Raw genomic sequence first — 17,087 nt, 5'->3', positions numbered from 1 at the left:
CGGACAACCTTGGCTCCACTTCACCCCTCTCCCTCCCCAATGTCCCAACTCTATTTGACCCTGTACAGTGAGGACATGTGTCCGAGCGTGGTTGATTTCCTTTCAGCAGCCCTCCCCACAAGTCACCTTTGTGTCCAAAGCGGAGTGGGGATTGAGGGTGAGAGATGAGACTGTGTCCTTGTGGGGCTAATTATCACGGATTGATCCCTTGGCAGTTACCTCCACCCCCAACCCCACCCACCCTACACTGTCCACAGCTAGCCACCTCAGTCACGCTAGTCTAGATTTATTTCACTGCAAGGGAGCAGGGAGGTCAATCTGTTATGCTTCCCCAACGTGTGTGTGTCATATGTTAACAACTTCGTATGAATAGATTTTACTACAACTTCCTCCAGGGCTACGCTGTTGAATTATCAATGAGGCATCAGCGCTTAACAAATCACTACACACACGCGTGCACACACAGCCTATTCAATAACTGAATAGTACAACAGGTGAAGACCTTACAGTAAAATGCTCACTTACGAGACCTTAACCAACAATGCAGTTAAAAAAAAAATTGTGAGTGTTGAGGGGTATTTCTGTATGCCAAAGGTTGTTGCGCTAGGCTAGAGTATCCATACTGTGCTAATTCAGGAGGGAATCAATATGCTACAGGGATGGTGCTGCTGATGTTTTCCTCCAATTGATGGCCTTTTTCACATCACTGAGACGAAGCCTGGTGGCTTTTGTCCTGAGAATTCAAGAGGGGCTTTTCAGTAGGGTGCAATGTTAAAGAACATTCAGAATTGCATCTTTCTATCTCACTAAAGTGAGCTCTATTTGAATAAGATTTTATATCTGCAATTGCAAGGTTCAGAACGTCCCACTTCCCGATTTTATTTAAAAAAAAATGTTTAAGTTGAAATGCAATCTCCCCTTTCAATGATTTGCTGCTTATTTGATCTGTTAAAAACAAAGGACACATTTGCATTTTGAGTGCACTTTAAGAATGCTTTGTAAATTTGTGAAGATATCAAAATACCTCAACTTAAATACAAAATACCTGCTGTTAACTTTGGATAATTCATTCCAATAATTTTAAAGAGTGTAAAGGTTGAGCCTGCATTGTGTATATACACTGTATATCTAGAAGTGGATTAGCTGGTATTGTGACAGTAGTAAGCCCTCTAGGCATTTCTAACTGTAAACAACAAACTGGGCTCGCACGCTGCTTTCGTGTAGCTTAAAGTTAACAGAATTCTTTAGAAGACTAGGGGTTTAGAAGTTTCTCTGGACCAGGCCTAGGAGTGGGAATGGGCTAGGCATTGTATCTGAAGCAAGCCTAGACTGGAGAGGTGTGTATGCGTGCCTTTTAAACATGGGTTTCAAATACTTGAAAAATAATTTCAAATTTCTGTACCTGTTCGAGTCTGCCTGGCTTGATAAACCAATAGAAAAGCCCCAAAACTGCAAATCCTGCCCATCTGGCACTCCAGACAGACTCAATCAAATGCTCAAAGTGTTAATATATTTGAACCCAGGTGTGGTGCCTGTCGGTTTACCTGTTGGTCTGTCTCAGGGGTAGGAGAGTTGACTTGGTTCAGAATATGCTCATTCCTGAACATAAGCATGCTCAATGGAGACTTTCCATTCAATGTGTTTTGTGTCTTTAGTTCTGAGTTTGTGACTGGGTGTGAGATGGAAACACGAGGTGTAAACTGTGGTTATGTTCAATATTTTATCATTCCTTTTTTTTTAGTAAGACATACTGTACATTTCCATCTTTATAATGCATGTCTTATACTGCATAATGCACCACAATGCATGAAATATAGGCACTTATAGTAGCTTCATAGGAAGTGTTACCGTTTCAAGTCTAATCTCCTTTTCAGATATGGGATGTCGCACTTCTTTCTCGCAGTCTTTAAAAAATGCATACATAGCATATTTACATATCGATCGTCTCTTAGTCCTTGTCTCATTGGTGATGTCATCTGGTATCATTGCCCCGTGATATGTGCTTTCTAGAAAGCGCTTTCTCTGAATTGTATACATCATAGTGAACTCGTAACTTTTATGGGAAGGGGAAGCCGTTGTATACAGCTCAACTGAACAAAAATATAAATGCAACAATTGCAAAGATTTTACAGAGTTAGTGTGTATAAGGAAATCAGTCAATTGAAATACATAGATCAGGGCCAAATATATTTATTTCACGTCACTGGGAATACAGATCTGCATCTGTTCGTCAGATACCTTAAAAAAAGAAAAGTGGGGGTCAGAACCAGTCAGTATCTGGTGTGACTACACCTCCTTCGCATAGTTGATCAGGCTGTTTGTGGACTGTGGCATGTTGTCCCACTCCTTCAATGGCTGTGCGAAGTTGCTGGATATTGGGGCCTCCAGAGGGGCGCAGCGGTCTAAGGCATCACTACAGACCCGGGTTCGATCCGAGGCTGGGGCACAGCTGGCTGTGACCAGAAGACCCATGAGGCGACGCACATTTGGCCCAGCATCGTCCGGGTTAGGGGAGGGTTTGGTGGGCCGGGATTTCTTTGTCCCATCGTGCTCTTGCGACTCCTTGTGGCAGGTCGGTCGCCTGCAAGCTGACCTTGGTCGCCAGCTGTACGGTATTTCCTCCGTCACATTGGTGCGGCTGGCTTCCAGGTTAAGCGAGCAGTGTGGCTTAGCAGGGTTGTGTTTCAGAGGACACGTGGCTCTCAACCTTCGCCTCTCCCGAGTCTTTAGGGGTGTTTCAGCGATGGGACAAGACTGTAACTACCAATTTAATATCACGAAATTGGGGAGAAAAATGGGTAAAAATTATAACTAATTGGAACACACTGCCGTACACATCAATGGGTGACATCTGTATGGAAGAACTGGGACATTTTCAGCTTCCTGGAATGGTGTACAGATCCTTGCGACATGGGACCATGCATTATTATGTTGATACATGAGGTGACGGTGGCAGATGAATGGCACGACAATCGGCCTCAGGAATTCGTCACAGTATTGTCCGTAGCTTATGCCTGCCCATATCATAACCCCACCCCCACTGTTCACAACATTGACATAAGCAAACTGCTTGCCCACATGACGCCATACACGCTGTATGGCGGCACGGTTGAAACTGGGATTCATCCGTGACGTGACTTCTCCAGCGTGCCAGTGGCCATCGAAGGTGAGCATTTGCCCACTGAAGTCTGTTACGACACCGAAGAACAGTCAGGTCAAGACCCTGGTGAGGACGACGAGCACTGACATGAGCTTCCATGATGGTTTCTGACAGTTTGTGCAGAAATTCTTCGGTTGTGAAAACCCACAATTTCATCAGCTGTCCGAGTGGATCGATAATCTTGGCAAAGGATACTCACTAACAGGGATGTAAACAAATTTGTGCAAAATTTGAGAAATAAAAGTGCATAGAACATTTCTGCTGTCTTATTTCAGCTCATGAAATATGGGACTAACACTTGCATTTATATTATTGTTCAGTACCCTTCTCTTGGAAACTGTCTTTGTTTATCCTCTACAGTTGTCCTGTATGTGCATACTTTGTTTACTGCAGCGTATTCAAAACTTTAGTACTTGTTTGTGCCCTGCACATTTTCAAAATAGCCTACCATTTAACAACCTGAATTCCAGGCTGTTTTTTACAATTTTATATTTTGAACATGGCTCAGGTTAACCGCTCTTCTCTTTTTGTAAGTTAGGAAAACTAAGTAAAAGTAGCTAGTAAGTTATACTCCATCTTTTAACATCACATATCCAGGGGATCTCCAAGAATATTTCTGTATAAAACTAGCTAGTCTGACTCATGCACTTGACTTGCCCTCAAATGACTGAACCAAATATCACTTTTTAGCTGGGCTTTGAGGGGCCACAATCCAGCTGGATTGTGGCCCCCACACTCCCCACACTCTTCCGTTTTCTGGCTGAGTGGGGTGATTGGTGGCCGAGCGCTGCCATTGGCCTGTCATCTATTATGGAAGGGCTGGCTGGAGGGTGAGCAGCAGTGGAGGGTTACCTTTAGCCTGGAAACGAGTCCCAGCCAAGCCATGTGACGCCTGTGCCGTGTCCCTTTTCCCTGCTCTCCCCGACCAGCTGAATGAGACAAGCGCACACATGCGCCTTGTGTGTGTGTTGTATATACATGCATATACAGACGCTTGTATGCACATACCACACACTTAGGAGTGTGGGCAGGTTGGTATGGAAACAATGATAAGATGGGGGCTGAGAGGAAGATGTCAATGGTTTTAAGTATATCGAGCATTCGGCTGTGGTTAGTTACAAACTCTTTCTTGTTTGCCCGAGACTTAAGAATTCCACCATTTTTGTTTGACCTAAAAGGTGTTCCATATCTGGAGGTTGTTCTGTAAATACAGCAACATTTACCTCTTCCTTGTTACAATCTCTCATTTCCCTGTCACTGGCAGTGTGTGTGTGCCAAGCTACCAGTGCGGGAATGGTCTACCTCGGGGCCAGTTTACGTGAGATTAGATTCTTCGTCATTAACATGTTTCAGATGTGATGGATCTGCCATTAGCATCCTGGACTAAATCCTCAATCACTATGATGGGGATCTATTAGGGCTTTCATGGTTAGGGCTGCCACAGTAATTCAGTAATCGTGTAACCAACAATAATGGATGAAGACATCATGAAAATAAAAATAAACGTTTTAATACATAAAAAAATAATTATATTTAACCTTTAACTAGGCAAGTCCAGTTAAGAACAAATTCTTATTTACAATGACGGCCAAACCCTCCCCTAACCCGGATGATGCTGGGCCAATTGTGCGCGACCCGATGGGACTCCCGATCAGGGCCAGTTGTGACACGGCCTGGGAACAAACCAGGGTCTTTAGTGATGACTCTAGCACAGTAATGTAGTGACTGACTGAAGACTGCCAGGCATTAAAGACAAGAGACGCGTGGTTGAGTCCATTTCCACGGTAACATGGACTCTTTACAATGTGATGAAACGTTGCTACTCCTTGTTTTAGCTCGGGGTTGTAGCAAACATCAGCAAATACATGCACCCAATGGCTTACCACAAACAGGGCACACTGTCACTTGACAGAGATATATCAGCAAGTTAGGCTAGCTAACCCCAAGCTGTCAGTTTAGCTATAAGTAAACACAAAATCTCTGATTTGAGACTTTGGTTGCTTAGGCAACCCCCCCCCCCTGTTTGAAAAGGGGCGTCGCCCTACTATTCATAGTTGTGAGAACTTAGAGGTCTACTGTAGCTCAGTCCCCTCTGGGAGCAACTGCTACTACTTAAGGGATACAAGGTAAAGGTACCTCTACTATATGCTATACTGATACAAAGCAGTTACTTTTTTCTTTTTGTGGCTATTTTTCAATGATTGTCGCATAATGTGAATATCACAGGGTTTTTGTCACCTCTGCATTAGCCACCTAGTTCCTAGTATTACAGCTTCAAAGAACTGTAGTTTTAGTAATTGTATTCATGCTTGGAATTGAGCAAGTGTAGTCATCTAATTTGCCAAGTTTTTAATGTAAAATGATTCGTTAGAACAGAATTTTGGTCAATGGCACAGGCTTTACACACAATATTGATTTTGGTCATTCTATATGGGCCACTTTCATCCTTGTTTATCATTATCAAATTCTGTTAAACCTTATGCATCATCACACATTTAGTTATTCAGTGTTTATCAGCTATTTGCTGATCGTGAAGTTATCTTCCAAGTGTAAAGTTTTACTGGTCTGATATCGACCGCAGGGATCAAGTTAGAACAAAGCCTCTTGGGACATATTGCTTGAGGGATAATAACAGAAGTATGTGATAAGTCAAATGTAAGGCCTATGGGCAGCAGCCAAGAGGCTGAACAGGTTTTTGTACCAAGGGTGGAAATTTGTGTACTGAAGTGTTTAATAATTTTACGAGCCCTCGGCTTAACCTCAGGACAAACAATCTTCTCCCTTACGCATCTTTGTCATTTGACTTGGACCTTAAATTGACTTGAAATAAAGATTATTTCAAGTGATGCATTGCTTTTTGACTCATTCATATAACCAGGTGAAGTATTAGATGAAAGTTTAATTAGAAATTATTCCTCCCACTATTTTTGACTCACAGAAATGTGAACAAAACAAACAAAAAAAATGAAAAATTTCTTAGGCTAAATGTGACTGCCACTGTTGTTGGAAGTCAAAATTGAGCCATCTGCCTGTTGAAATAACCATTCTCAGTCATCAAGTGGCAGGCAGTCTGGGGACAAAGAGCATAGGGCGACCTATTCACTCTTTCCTGTTTCTCTATCTCTCACACTGATTTCTGTAATTGTGCCATTTGCTATGGGAGGACAGGATGAAGGCCCTTTGAGACTAGTGCAGTTACCAATGGTAACACACCTCTGTCCTACAAAGTGCTTTTTAAGAACAACAGACTCATCAAAAAATATTCTGTCACAATTGAACTAAAATGAGACTAGAAGTGTAGTCTTTAGTTTTAAAGACCCTTGACGGTTTTAATGCTAAAAGGTGATGTATAAACAAGTAATGCAACATTCAGTTTGGCTGAATATTGTATTGACAGAAGAGATGTTGACATTGAGAGAACATGTTGAGGTGACCGTGACCTGTGACGGTCTCCATGTGGCGACTGAGTGACTAGAGCCTCAGAAGCTTGTACTATAAAATACTTCCTTAAGGTAATACTGTTATAAAAATGATTTATCTTTTTTAGCATTTTCATTTTTTTCTCAAGACTTAACAAAACCAGAATCTATTTTAATTTTGGAATCTGTTCCCAAGTATTCCCACGCACAATAGAGATTGCATACAAATGTAAGCAAGGTTTGAAATGTTTTAGTAAATTATCTGTTTGGGCTTCTTGTGGTCAATTTGCAGTCTACAAATTATTTGTTTTTATGCTCCGGTCCCCGACCAGCCGCTCAAGAAACAATCGGCCCGCAGATGGTTCTTGTTGGTGATCCATGCTGTAGAAAATATCCACACCCCCTTACACAGTTGTCACATGTTGCCTCATGCCCTGGAATATCAATCCCACCCTCTTTGCTTGGATCAATTAAACCGTGCTGTATTATGAGATCAATGCTGACTTCAAGGAAGTGTTTATACAGGGTGTGCAGGGAAGAGGGGATTCCAGTGGGCTCACTATCAAAACACTTCAAACAGGAAATGTCACCATGTCTTACTTCCCCACTAAAACGAGGTGTGCTGATATTGTCATGGAAACCTGTGTTCAGGATTGGTTTGTTGAATGTTTTCAGTGTCAGATTGCCTCCCTTAAGGCATTTGTTATGTTTGCAAGTCAAGTGTATGGTGATGGGGAAATAATACAAGGAAGCTATATTTTCCTTCCTTGGTTTGGTGAGGTGTTGCACTAAAACCTTTCTCTCCCGTCTTGTTTACATTTCTCTTGAAGTGTGTGGCTCTCTGTCTCAGTGCTCTGTGCTCTGAAGTGATTTCCTCTGTCATTTCCGTCAGCTGCACTGGTCTAAGATTGTATGAGTTGAAGGAAGCCTACTATTACTGTCGCTTTCAGACGTCTAGTTATTGTAGGTGAGTGTGGACCAAAAAAAGGAAGCTGTTTGACAGTAATAGGACCAACCATTTTCACTAGTGCCTACTACTTTAATGTTTGCAGAACCAAGGGGTTAAGATAGTTTGTACCCATGTTGGTAATAATAGTGTAGCTCCGCCCTCAACCAAAGCTCCTTGCAGTCAAACATGTCACCCCAAATGTGCTCAGTCCTCAGTGTGCAGGGTGGGAGAAAGGATGACTAGTGCCCGGTTCCTGTGGCGATTATTGCTTTCCCCTATGCAGTTCTTTCATGTCTTTTATATATTGTGGGGGTAGCTAGGTGCTAGGGGAGATGGATGGGTGGTGTCTGGTATGGAAACGTAACTTTTTCTCTCTCACGCCCAAAGACTACAGATATGTAAGTGTTACACAATGTCTTTTTTTTTTCTTCTCCTCTCTAGACAAGAGACGAGATGCAGGCCCAGGAGCTCCTGAGACAGCTGCGGATCCCAGAGCTGGAGGATGTGTGCCAGTACATGCACAGCCTGCCCGCCAACATCCTGATGGGCGTGGGCGCCCTTGCTGCCCTCACCACCTACTGGTACGCCACACGGCCCAAGGCCCTCAAGCCGCCCTGCGACCTCAACATGCAGTCAGTGGCCATGACGGTAAGGGAATGCTTTCGTTACTTTACTTTTATTTATGTTCAAATCCCTGATTGCACCTTTAATGTTCCAGAACAAGTCCAAAGAGCATAGGTTTCCTTAGTTTCTAAGACAACTTGTGTAACTGCATAGGAGGAAGTGATGAGGAAATAACGGCTATGGATTTGTCAACAAAAAAATGCTACACGTTACAAGAGAACTGTCTATAGATGCATCAGTCTTCATTTACTGTATGGCATTGTACTTGTCCACAGTAAGTTATTCTTGTACTTTTCTGAAGAGTGTTCTAATGTTAACTTGGTTTAAGGAGGTTCAAAAGTTGACAGTTAACATGGGTACTTTGGACAATGTATCCCATGTGTTTTTAGTCCTGTTGTCTCTGTCTGCACAGGTTAATATACAGGTTAATTTTGTTAACAAAACTTTGAAGTGTTGGACCAGGTTTTTCCATTTCAACTTTCAAAATATTCCATCTCAGTAACGGAGTAGGAGGCCAGACAACAAGTGTGCTTGTCTGAGCATGTAGTCTGACTATTTACATTTTTGAGTGAGTCACTGAATGTCTGTGTGCACCAGTACAGATTGAAGCATTTTAATGGACTCCCCTGATTCGATTGGATACCAAGTAAGTCCCTGTGTTTATCTTGTTTTAGAAGTGAGATTAGTGTGTGTGAGCGCACACACCCCGGTGCTGGCAGTGGGAGAACTTGAGAAAGCTGTTCCTGTCATTTGGTGTTCTGGCCTATGTAAACACGAGAAGTTCTTCGCTGTGCCAGCACTGCATTCCTCCAGTCCTCATCTCTCTTATTTTTCCGTGTGTGTGCTGAAGACAATGAAAATGTGTAATAGAACTGCGTTGCGTGTGTGCACGGTGTAATGAAAAACACTAGTGTCTTTGTCCTTTCAGCCAGTCTTCTATTCAACGTACAGTACAAAGTCATTATGCAGACAGATACTCATATCATGATTCATGACTAATGGAAAATACAGGGTTGGAGGCCGTCTTCGCTTCTAGCATCTACTGCCTGTTTTTCTCAGGTGTTAAGTAAAGTTTTGAAATTGCCTGTTGGAAAATGTAAAAAGTCTGTATTTTCTGCTTGTTTGAGAAGAAGTAGCAGTGGCTTTGAACACACACACTACACAAACCCTAATGATTTAGTTACCCTAGTCTAGATGCTGATCTTGGGCCAGTTTAGCATTTTCTGTACAAATGTTTAAGGTTAGGATTGGGTGGAGGAAGCTGATCCTAGATCTGTACCTTGAGGAAACTTCACCCAGAGTGCTGAACCAGAGAGACCACAAGGATGTGACTGGGCTTGTTAGTATGGGCCCCTTCATCACCATGGCAACAGTCTAGGCTGTGTTCCATTCTAGAGTATTAGCCACCCCTTCTCACTCCACTTCACCCAGCTACAACTTGACTGGTGAAAGCGATCCTTTTAGATCTGAAAAGCAGATCTTGCCTCTTCTCTTTCCCCCCTTCACTCTCACCCATTCACTGTGAGGTGGAAGGTGACCAGTTTCTCTAACCTCAGCCACCCCAGGTAGACTAGCCTATGCTAGCTTTATTCAGTCATTTCAGATCCTCAAAGGGGGACTGAGCTAGGGCAGGCGGGGAGGAAAACACTTTCTGCAATGAAAAGCAGGCTTGCTGTGTTGTCTAGTGCAGCTGTGACCAACGTCACAGAGCACATGGCTGTGTAGTAGGGTATATTTTTGCTCTGAGGTTCACGGCTGCAGAAACTGACTGGCCATGTGCAAATATTTTTGCATAGAATGATCCCAATTTGGTTAATAGTGGGGGCCTGTCATGCCAAATAGTGTCCCTCTGTCACAATGGGATTCAACAAACTATTAGTGTCCGTTGCTATATCAACAGCGTGACGACCTAATGATTTTAGAATTTTGATCTCATTCAAGCCTAAATTACATTCTTTTCTTCATCGCTATGTAAACAAGGCTGATTTCCACGACAATTCTGCTGTTTAATCAGTTTTTTTTAGCTAATATAATGGGGGAAAAATTCTAACTACTTTTTGGTACCTTAACATTATTACATGAAATCCATGTCTTAAACGTTGCCACATTTCAGAAATGGCAAAACGTGTAATCTGCTTGACACGTAAGTAACTTTAATCTTACAGATCACAAAGTCAGCTAACTTCCATAAATACCATCAAAGGACACCTTACAATAATGAACACTATGAAACAGCTGTGAAAACCAACATGGCAACCTGATTTTAATACAAACGTTGATCGTTTTTTGGTGTAATTTATTTTTAGATTTTTTTTGTACACATGGCAATCAGACTGAAATACTTCATTCTGGTGTGTGGAATAAAGAGGTGGGTGCTGTGTGGTTGGGAGGTTCTGCCTGTCTGTTCTCAACATGCAGTCTTGGAAGGGAGCACTCCTGCTCTCTTTGTTCTGAGTGTTTGCAGTGCTAGTGGTTTTTTAGTTCATCAGTGTATTTCACAATATGTGCCCTGTATGATACGGCTATCAAACTTCATTAGCAGATAACATGACAATAACAGTAGCTTGAGATGATGGGGATGGGAAGATTGCCCAACAATCAGGAGTCACCAGATGTAGAATTTCATCTGCAGGGAGAGAGAGTTAAAGGATGAGAAATGGGGCAGAATCGAGATTGCTTGATCAGGTGCTGCGGCTAGTTCTTCCTGTCACTCGCCCTCGACAGGCAGCCAATATCAGTCATGGGTTCAATAACGTGGGCCTGGTTTAGTTGGAAGCCCTCTGACCACGTCAAGGTACAGGCCGAGAAGGATTTTGTTTATAATTGAGGCCTTTAACCCCCACTCTTTGTAGTGATTGACCTGATGGGGCTTGGATAAATGAAGCAATATGGTGATTACTCAGCCCTGCTGTGTAATGGACTCTGGGAGACTTATGCCATAATACATACACAAATCTAGAACCTCCAGATATGCAAACACTAACTAGAAACCAATGTCCAATTCCATACCAACCCTGGCCTAAAATGTTGATTTGGAATTGGACACAAAAGATGAATGGTTAGGGAGAAGGGGTTAAGGACCAGTAAGTAATTGGGCAATTGAACTGTCAATTTCAGTCAATTGAGAATTTCTTGCAATGAATACATTTTCATATGCAAATGTGTACATTTACAGCCAATTTGAGCAAGTTTCAAATATTTATCAGCAAACAAATGGAAAAATATACAAATATTTACATGCTTGTAAACGTTACTTAGAATACAAGACAAATACATATGCTATATACTTACCAACTTCACAGCCAATGTCTGCAATAAAACACATCTTTATACAATACATGTTATTAAGGTTATTTACAATAACATACAATATACAACAAGATGCAATGTAGTAAAATACCTACCGTCTTGAGGTGGAGAGCTGGCCAAGCAGTGAAAACAAGTGTGGGGGAAATATCAGACAAAAACAGATGACGGACGATGAACAGACAAATTCACTCACACTGACAACCACACATGAAAACCGCATTTCCTGGACGGGGAATGGAATCGGGACTGGGAACTGGTGCCAGGTGCCCAGCCTGAAAACAAGAGAATGTTTTCTCATGGATTTCTGATGGTATCGTGCCATGGAGCGTTCCTCATCTCTGCAGAGTAAGTGTTTGCAATGGCAAACAGCCCACAATCTGTGCCCCCTTTTCTACTGCCGGTCTGTCAGCCACTCCAGTCACAGAGGTCCCTGGAAAAGATAAGGGAGAGGTGAGTTGTGAGAAACTCTGGGGTGGTGTCATGACCACTGGTGTCATACACCACCACATACCTACCTGGCAGCGACGGTTACTTACTGTGACCCAGTGGTTAGCCTTGAGATTGACTACCTGGACAAACCCCTGAGCCAGTGTTGGTACTGCTGACAGCATGGCGATGCCGCTCACTGTGAGGAGGCCCCCTAATTCTGGATGCTGCACCTGCAAAAGAGCTTGAGCATGATCAATTGTCTAACCAGGGGTGTGACGGAAGAATGACCCCCCCCCCCCCGAAGGTCCTGCATCCGGCCACAGAGAGCAGCTGGCCTTAACTGTCCCTTTTGGACACTAGTGATGAGAACCTCACTAATGTCTTCTAATCCAATGACTGGACTTACCTGCCCCTGTTCCTCCAGTCTGACGCAAGCCACCTGTAAGAACATTTGATGGATTAGTGCAGTGTTATGAAGGGGAGATATGTACTTGAGGTATAGCCTACCTCAAGCTGGTCCCCTTCCGACTCAGAGCACAGAGAATCAGACTCATCCGAACTCACTGGCTCTGGTGGATGGGATACTTCCTGGGTGGCTCGGACAGTTGACTGTCTTAAATTTCTCTCCAAATGACTTTAGGAGGTACATTTTTATGAGCTCAGCATAACCACCAATTTTGCTTAAATGTCAACCAAAGCTTAACGTACTTTGTCTCACGGGCTTCACCGAAATGTAGGGCGTCAGGGCTTTGTGGTCGACCGTCCAACTGCTCCAACTGGAGAAGGTTTTTGGCTTCCACCGAGGTAACCCTTATGAAGAGAAATGTCAGTGTTAGGAAAACCTGAAGCTAGTTTTGGTTATTTTGTGTGCAAATTCAAATAGTTATCTGAGAATTTTAAATATTTACTTTAACGGATGATGACCCCAGCTTGGAGCTAAAGAGCAGTGAGGTTTCCCAGGTCTCTCCTTCCTTTCGTCCTTCTTCCAAACCAAGTCTTTCGCTCTGCTTATCCTGTGCCTTGTTGATGTTCAGTCTCATCTTGATTGATAACAAATATATTTCATATTAAATGTCCAGCATGCATCTGTCAGCACAGCCTCCTTGTCCTTAGTGAAAATCGCCCTCCTGTGTGGCTGGCCATCCTTCCCCCATAGGTACATGTGATTGCCTACCAAGTTTGAAGACAAGAGTTGTTGAAATACTAATTTCTAAGTAAATTTGCACTGCTTTGTTGCTCTCGCTCTCACTCCTCACCTCTTTCTTGCTCTCTTTCTTTATGGGTCTCTTTCACCTAGTGACACCTATTAAGGGCAGTTGGAGTTACCATAATTGTTTACACCTGTCCATTTGATTAATTAATTACGTTACCTCAATGTGACAGACCTATAAAGTTAGGTAGCAACATGTAGATGACCAACTAATGTTAGCTAGATGAAAAATGGTTGTAGGATTTATCTTAACAGTAACTGTAATATAAATGAACTGCTTAACGTTACCCTGAATTGTGAAATTCTCTGCCCCGCTACGAATTTTGCGCCTCTTCTCGATCAGTGGTGCCTTCATAGTACTTCGCCTAACGTTAGTTGGAAAGATGAAAGAAATGACATTAAAGTGCAAGCTACTATACATACGAACAGAAAGCAGCTACAATAACTAGCAAGCTAACTTAGCCAGACAGATGTTTAGCTATTTAGCTGAGGTAAATAAGTAACTAGCAATGTCAATATAAAATCTATTTAAAAACAGCTCATGTAATAATTTTGCGAGGACTGATCGAGCGCTTCTGAGGTGAAGTAGAACCTCCTTCCTTCGTGACCGCTACGAGGTAACCAAGCAACCAGCATAGCAACGGGCGCTTTGGTTCATTACGTAATCCAGTCAGAATGTTGCAATTTCTAGCAACAGCCCTAGCAACAGAAGTTTGAACTCATCAAATCCCATTGTGACGTAGAGGGGGACACTATTTGGCCAGGGGACATTATTTGGCATGACAGGCCCGAAGGGGGAAGCTGGTATATTAGAGTACATGGGCCAATTTCTGGTCCCTGGAGGGAAATTATCGGGAATGAGGAGTTAGTATCAATAGAGGGAAGGAGTTTGGATTCAAGTTGATGTACACACTGTACAGTTCCCCCACCCTCATTACGCAAAACAAATAATTGTTTATTTAACTAGGCAAGTCGGTTAAAAACAAATTCTTATTTACAATGACGTCCTAGGAACAGTGGGTTAACGGCCTTGTTCAGGGGAAGAACGACAGATTTTTACCATGTCAGCTCGGGGATTCGATCGAGCAACCTTTCGGTTACTGGCCCAATGCTCTAACCACTAGGCTACCTAATGCTGCAGGACTGTTTTTGAGAATATTGATTTGAATTGCGCTACATGACCAAAAGTATGTGGACACCACCTTGTTGAACATCTCATTCCAAATCTTAGGCATTAATATGGAGTTGGTTCCCCTTAGTCTCTGTTTTTCTGGTAAGGCTTTCCACTAGATCTTAGAACATTGCTGCAGGGACTTGCTTCCATTCAGCCACAAGCATTAGTGAGGTCGGGCACTGATGTTGGGCAATTAGGCCTGGCACACAGTCGGTATTCCTATTCATCCCAAAGGTGTTTGATGGGGTTGAGGTCAAGGCTCTGTGCAGGCCATTTTAAGCTCTTCCACACCGATCCTGACACACAATTTGTGGATGGACCTCGCTTTGTACATGGAGGCATTGTCATGCTGAAACGGGAAAGGGTCTTCTCCAAACTGTTACCACAAAGTTGGAAGCACAGAATCATCTAAAATGTCATTGTATGCTGTAACGTTAAGATTTCCCTTCACTGAACCATGAAAAACATGGTTATTCCTCCTCCACCAAACTTTACAGTTTGCATTAGAGCAAGTAGCGTTCTCCTGGCATCCGCCAAACCCAGATCAGTCTGTCAGACTGACAGATGGTGAAGGGTGATTCATCACTCCAGAGAACGTGTTTACACTGCTCCAGAGTCCAATGGCGGTGAGCTTTACAGCACTCCAGCCGACGTTTGGCATTGCACATGGTGATCTTAGGCTTGTGTGCGGCTGCTCGCCCATGGAAACCCATTTCATGAAGCTCCTAACGAACAGTTCTTGTGCTGGCGTTGCTTCGAGGCAGTTTGAAACTTGGTAGTGAGTATCGCAACTGAGGACAGACTATTTTTACGCGCTTCAGCACTCGGATCACATTCCGCGGCTGAACTGTTGTTGCTCCTAGACATTTCCACTTCACAATAACAGCACTTACAGTTGACCGGGGCAGCTCTAGCATGGCAGAAATGTAACATTGAATGGTGGCACCCTATGATGGTGCCAATGAAATTGCAGGGCGCCAAATTCAAAATAACAGAAATCCCATAATTAAAATTCCTCAAACATATATAAGTATTATGCACCATTTTAAAGATACACTTGTAAATCCAACCACAGTGTCCGATTTCAAAAAGGCTTTACTGCGAAAGCACACTTTGCGATTTATGTTAGGTCAGCACCTAGTCACAGAACCATACAGCCATTTTTCCAGCCAAAGAGAGGAGTCGCAAAGAGCAGAAATAGAGATCAAATGAATCACTAACCTTTAATCTTCATCAGATGGCACTCATAGGACTTCATGTTACACAATACATGTATCTTTTGTTCGATAAAGTTCATATTTATATCCAAAAATCTTAGTTTACATTGGCGCGTTATGTTCAGAAATGCATTGTCTCAAACATAAGGTGAAAGTGCAGAGAGCCACATCAAATACAGAAATACTCATCATAAACATTGATAAACGATAGTGTTAAACATACGAATAAAGAAACTTCTCCTTAATGCAACCGCTGTGTCAGATTTCAAAAAGGCTTTACGGCGAAAGCACACTTTGCGATTATGTTAGGTCTGCGCCTAGCCACAAACGTCCTGCCATTTTACTACCAAGGAGAGGTGTCAGAAATAGCATTAAAATTAATCACTTACCTTTGATCTTCATCTGGTGGCACTCCCAGGTCTCCATGTTAGACAACAAATGTTTGTTTTGTTCGATAATGTCTCTCTTATGACCAAAAACCTCTTAAGTTCGCGTTTTGTCCAGTAATCAGAATGCTCAAGGCCAGATTTTTTTATTTTAAGTAAAATAAAAGTTAGTCAACATGCCAAACGATGTTTAAAATCAATCCTCCGGTTGTTTTTGTTATAAATAATCAATAATATTTCAACCGGACAAAAGCTTCGTCCAATAGAAAAAGAGAAACAAGGGTGCGTTCCCAATCAGGCGGAGGACTCATGGCTGGAAATTTCCACTGGCCAGTGATTTGAAAGTGCTGTATCTCCCAAATTTTTCAGAGTAAAAGCCTGAAACAATGCCTAAAGACTGGCCACATGTAGAGGAAGACACAGCTCGTGACCTGGGTCCTAAGACTTTGTATGGTGGATAGGCTTTCAATGGAAAAACAGCCTTTCAAAATAATAGTACTTCCTGGTTGGATTTTCCTCTGGTTTTTCCTGCCATATCAGCTCTGTTATACTCACAGACATTATTTTAACAGTTTTGGAAACTTTAGAGTTTTCTATTCAAATCTACTAATTATATGCATATCCTAGCTTATTGGCATGAGTAGCAGGCAGTTTAATTTGGGCACGCTTTTCATCCAATTCTGAATGCTGCTCCCTACCCTAGTGAAGTAACTTCTTAGAGCTAGGGTCTATTTTCCTGAATTTCCGCCTGACTGACGTGCCCAAAGTAAACTGCCTGTTACTCAGGCCCAGAAGCCAGGATATGCATATAATTGGTAGCATTGGATAGAACACACTTTGATGTTAATAAATGTTAAAATAATGTCTGAGACTAACACAATTGATATGGCAAATGAAATTCCAAAGAAAAACCAACCAGATTTATTTTTAGCTCCCAGGCTCTTATAATGGGAAGCTATGGGTCCTATGCAATTCCAGCTCCCAGATTGCCATTCCTATGGCTTCCACTAGATGTCAAGTCTTTGAAAGGTTTCAGGCTTGTTTCTTCAAAACTAGCAAGAATTTGAGTTTTTGTACATAGCCTCCCGGTACAATACCCGTCTGTTGGCGTGCGAGGAAGAGGACGCGCGCTTACTAATTTTACTTTTCTATTGAACATACTACTTTTCGTATGAAATATTATAGTTTATTTACATTTTAGGATACCTGA

The 17,087-nt window shown here is 42.5% G+C and overlaps 1 protein-coding gene across 4 annotated transcripts in view; it reads left to right on the top strand.

Moving 5' to 3' along the window:
- The window catches only part of LOC139566853 (long-chain-fatty-acid--CoA ligase 1-like), a 50,582-nt gene that overhangs the window by 11,209 nt on the left and 22,286 nt on the right, over positions 1-17,087 (top strand). For 2 of the 4 annotated variants that reach the window (XM_071388175.1, XM_071388177.1), the window contains exon 2: positions 7,970-8,176. In XM_071388175.1, coding sequence (XP_071244276.1) covers positions 7,982-8,176 — 195 coding nt within the window. In that variant the 5' untranslated portion in view covers positions 7,970-7,981. Of the gene's footprint in view, positions 1-5,233; positions 5,287-7,857; positions 7,879-7,969; positions 8,177-17,087 lie in introns of those variants that run through there. The other 2 variants (XM_071388178.1, XM_071388174.1) reach the window with 2 other exon arrangements.

The sequence above is a fragment of the Salvelinus alpinus genome, chromosome 39 (genome assembly GCF_045679555.1).
Source record: "Salvelinus alpinus chromosome 39, SLU_Salpinus.1, whole genome shotgun sequence".
Lineage (NCBI taxonomy): Eukaryota > Metazoa > Chordata > Actinopteri > Salmoniformes > Salmonidae > Salvelinus > Salvelinus alpinus.
The sequence above is the reverse complement of the archived record's forward strand: the minus strand, read 5'-3'. Positions and strand labels throughout refer to the sequence as shown.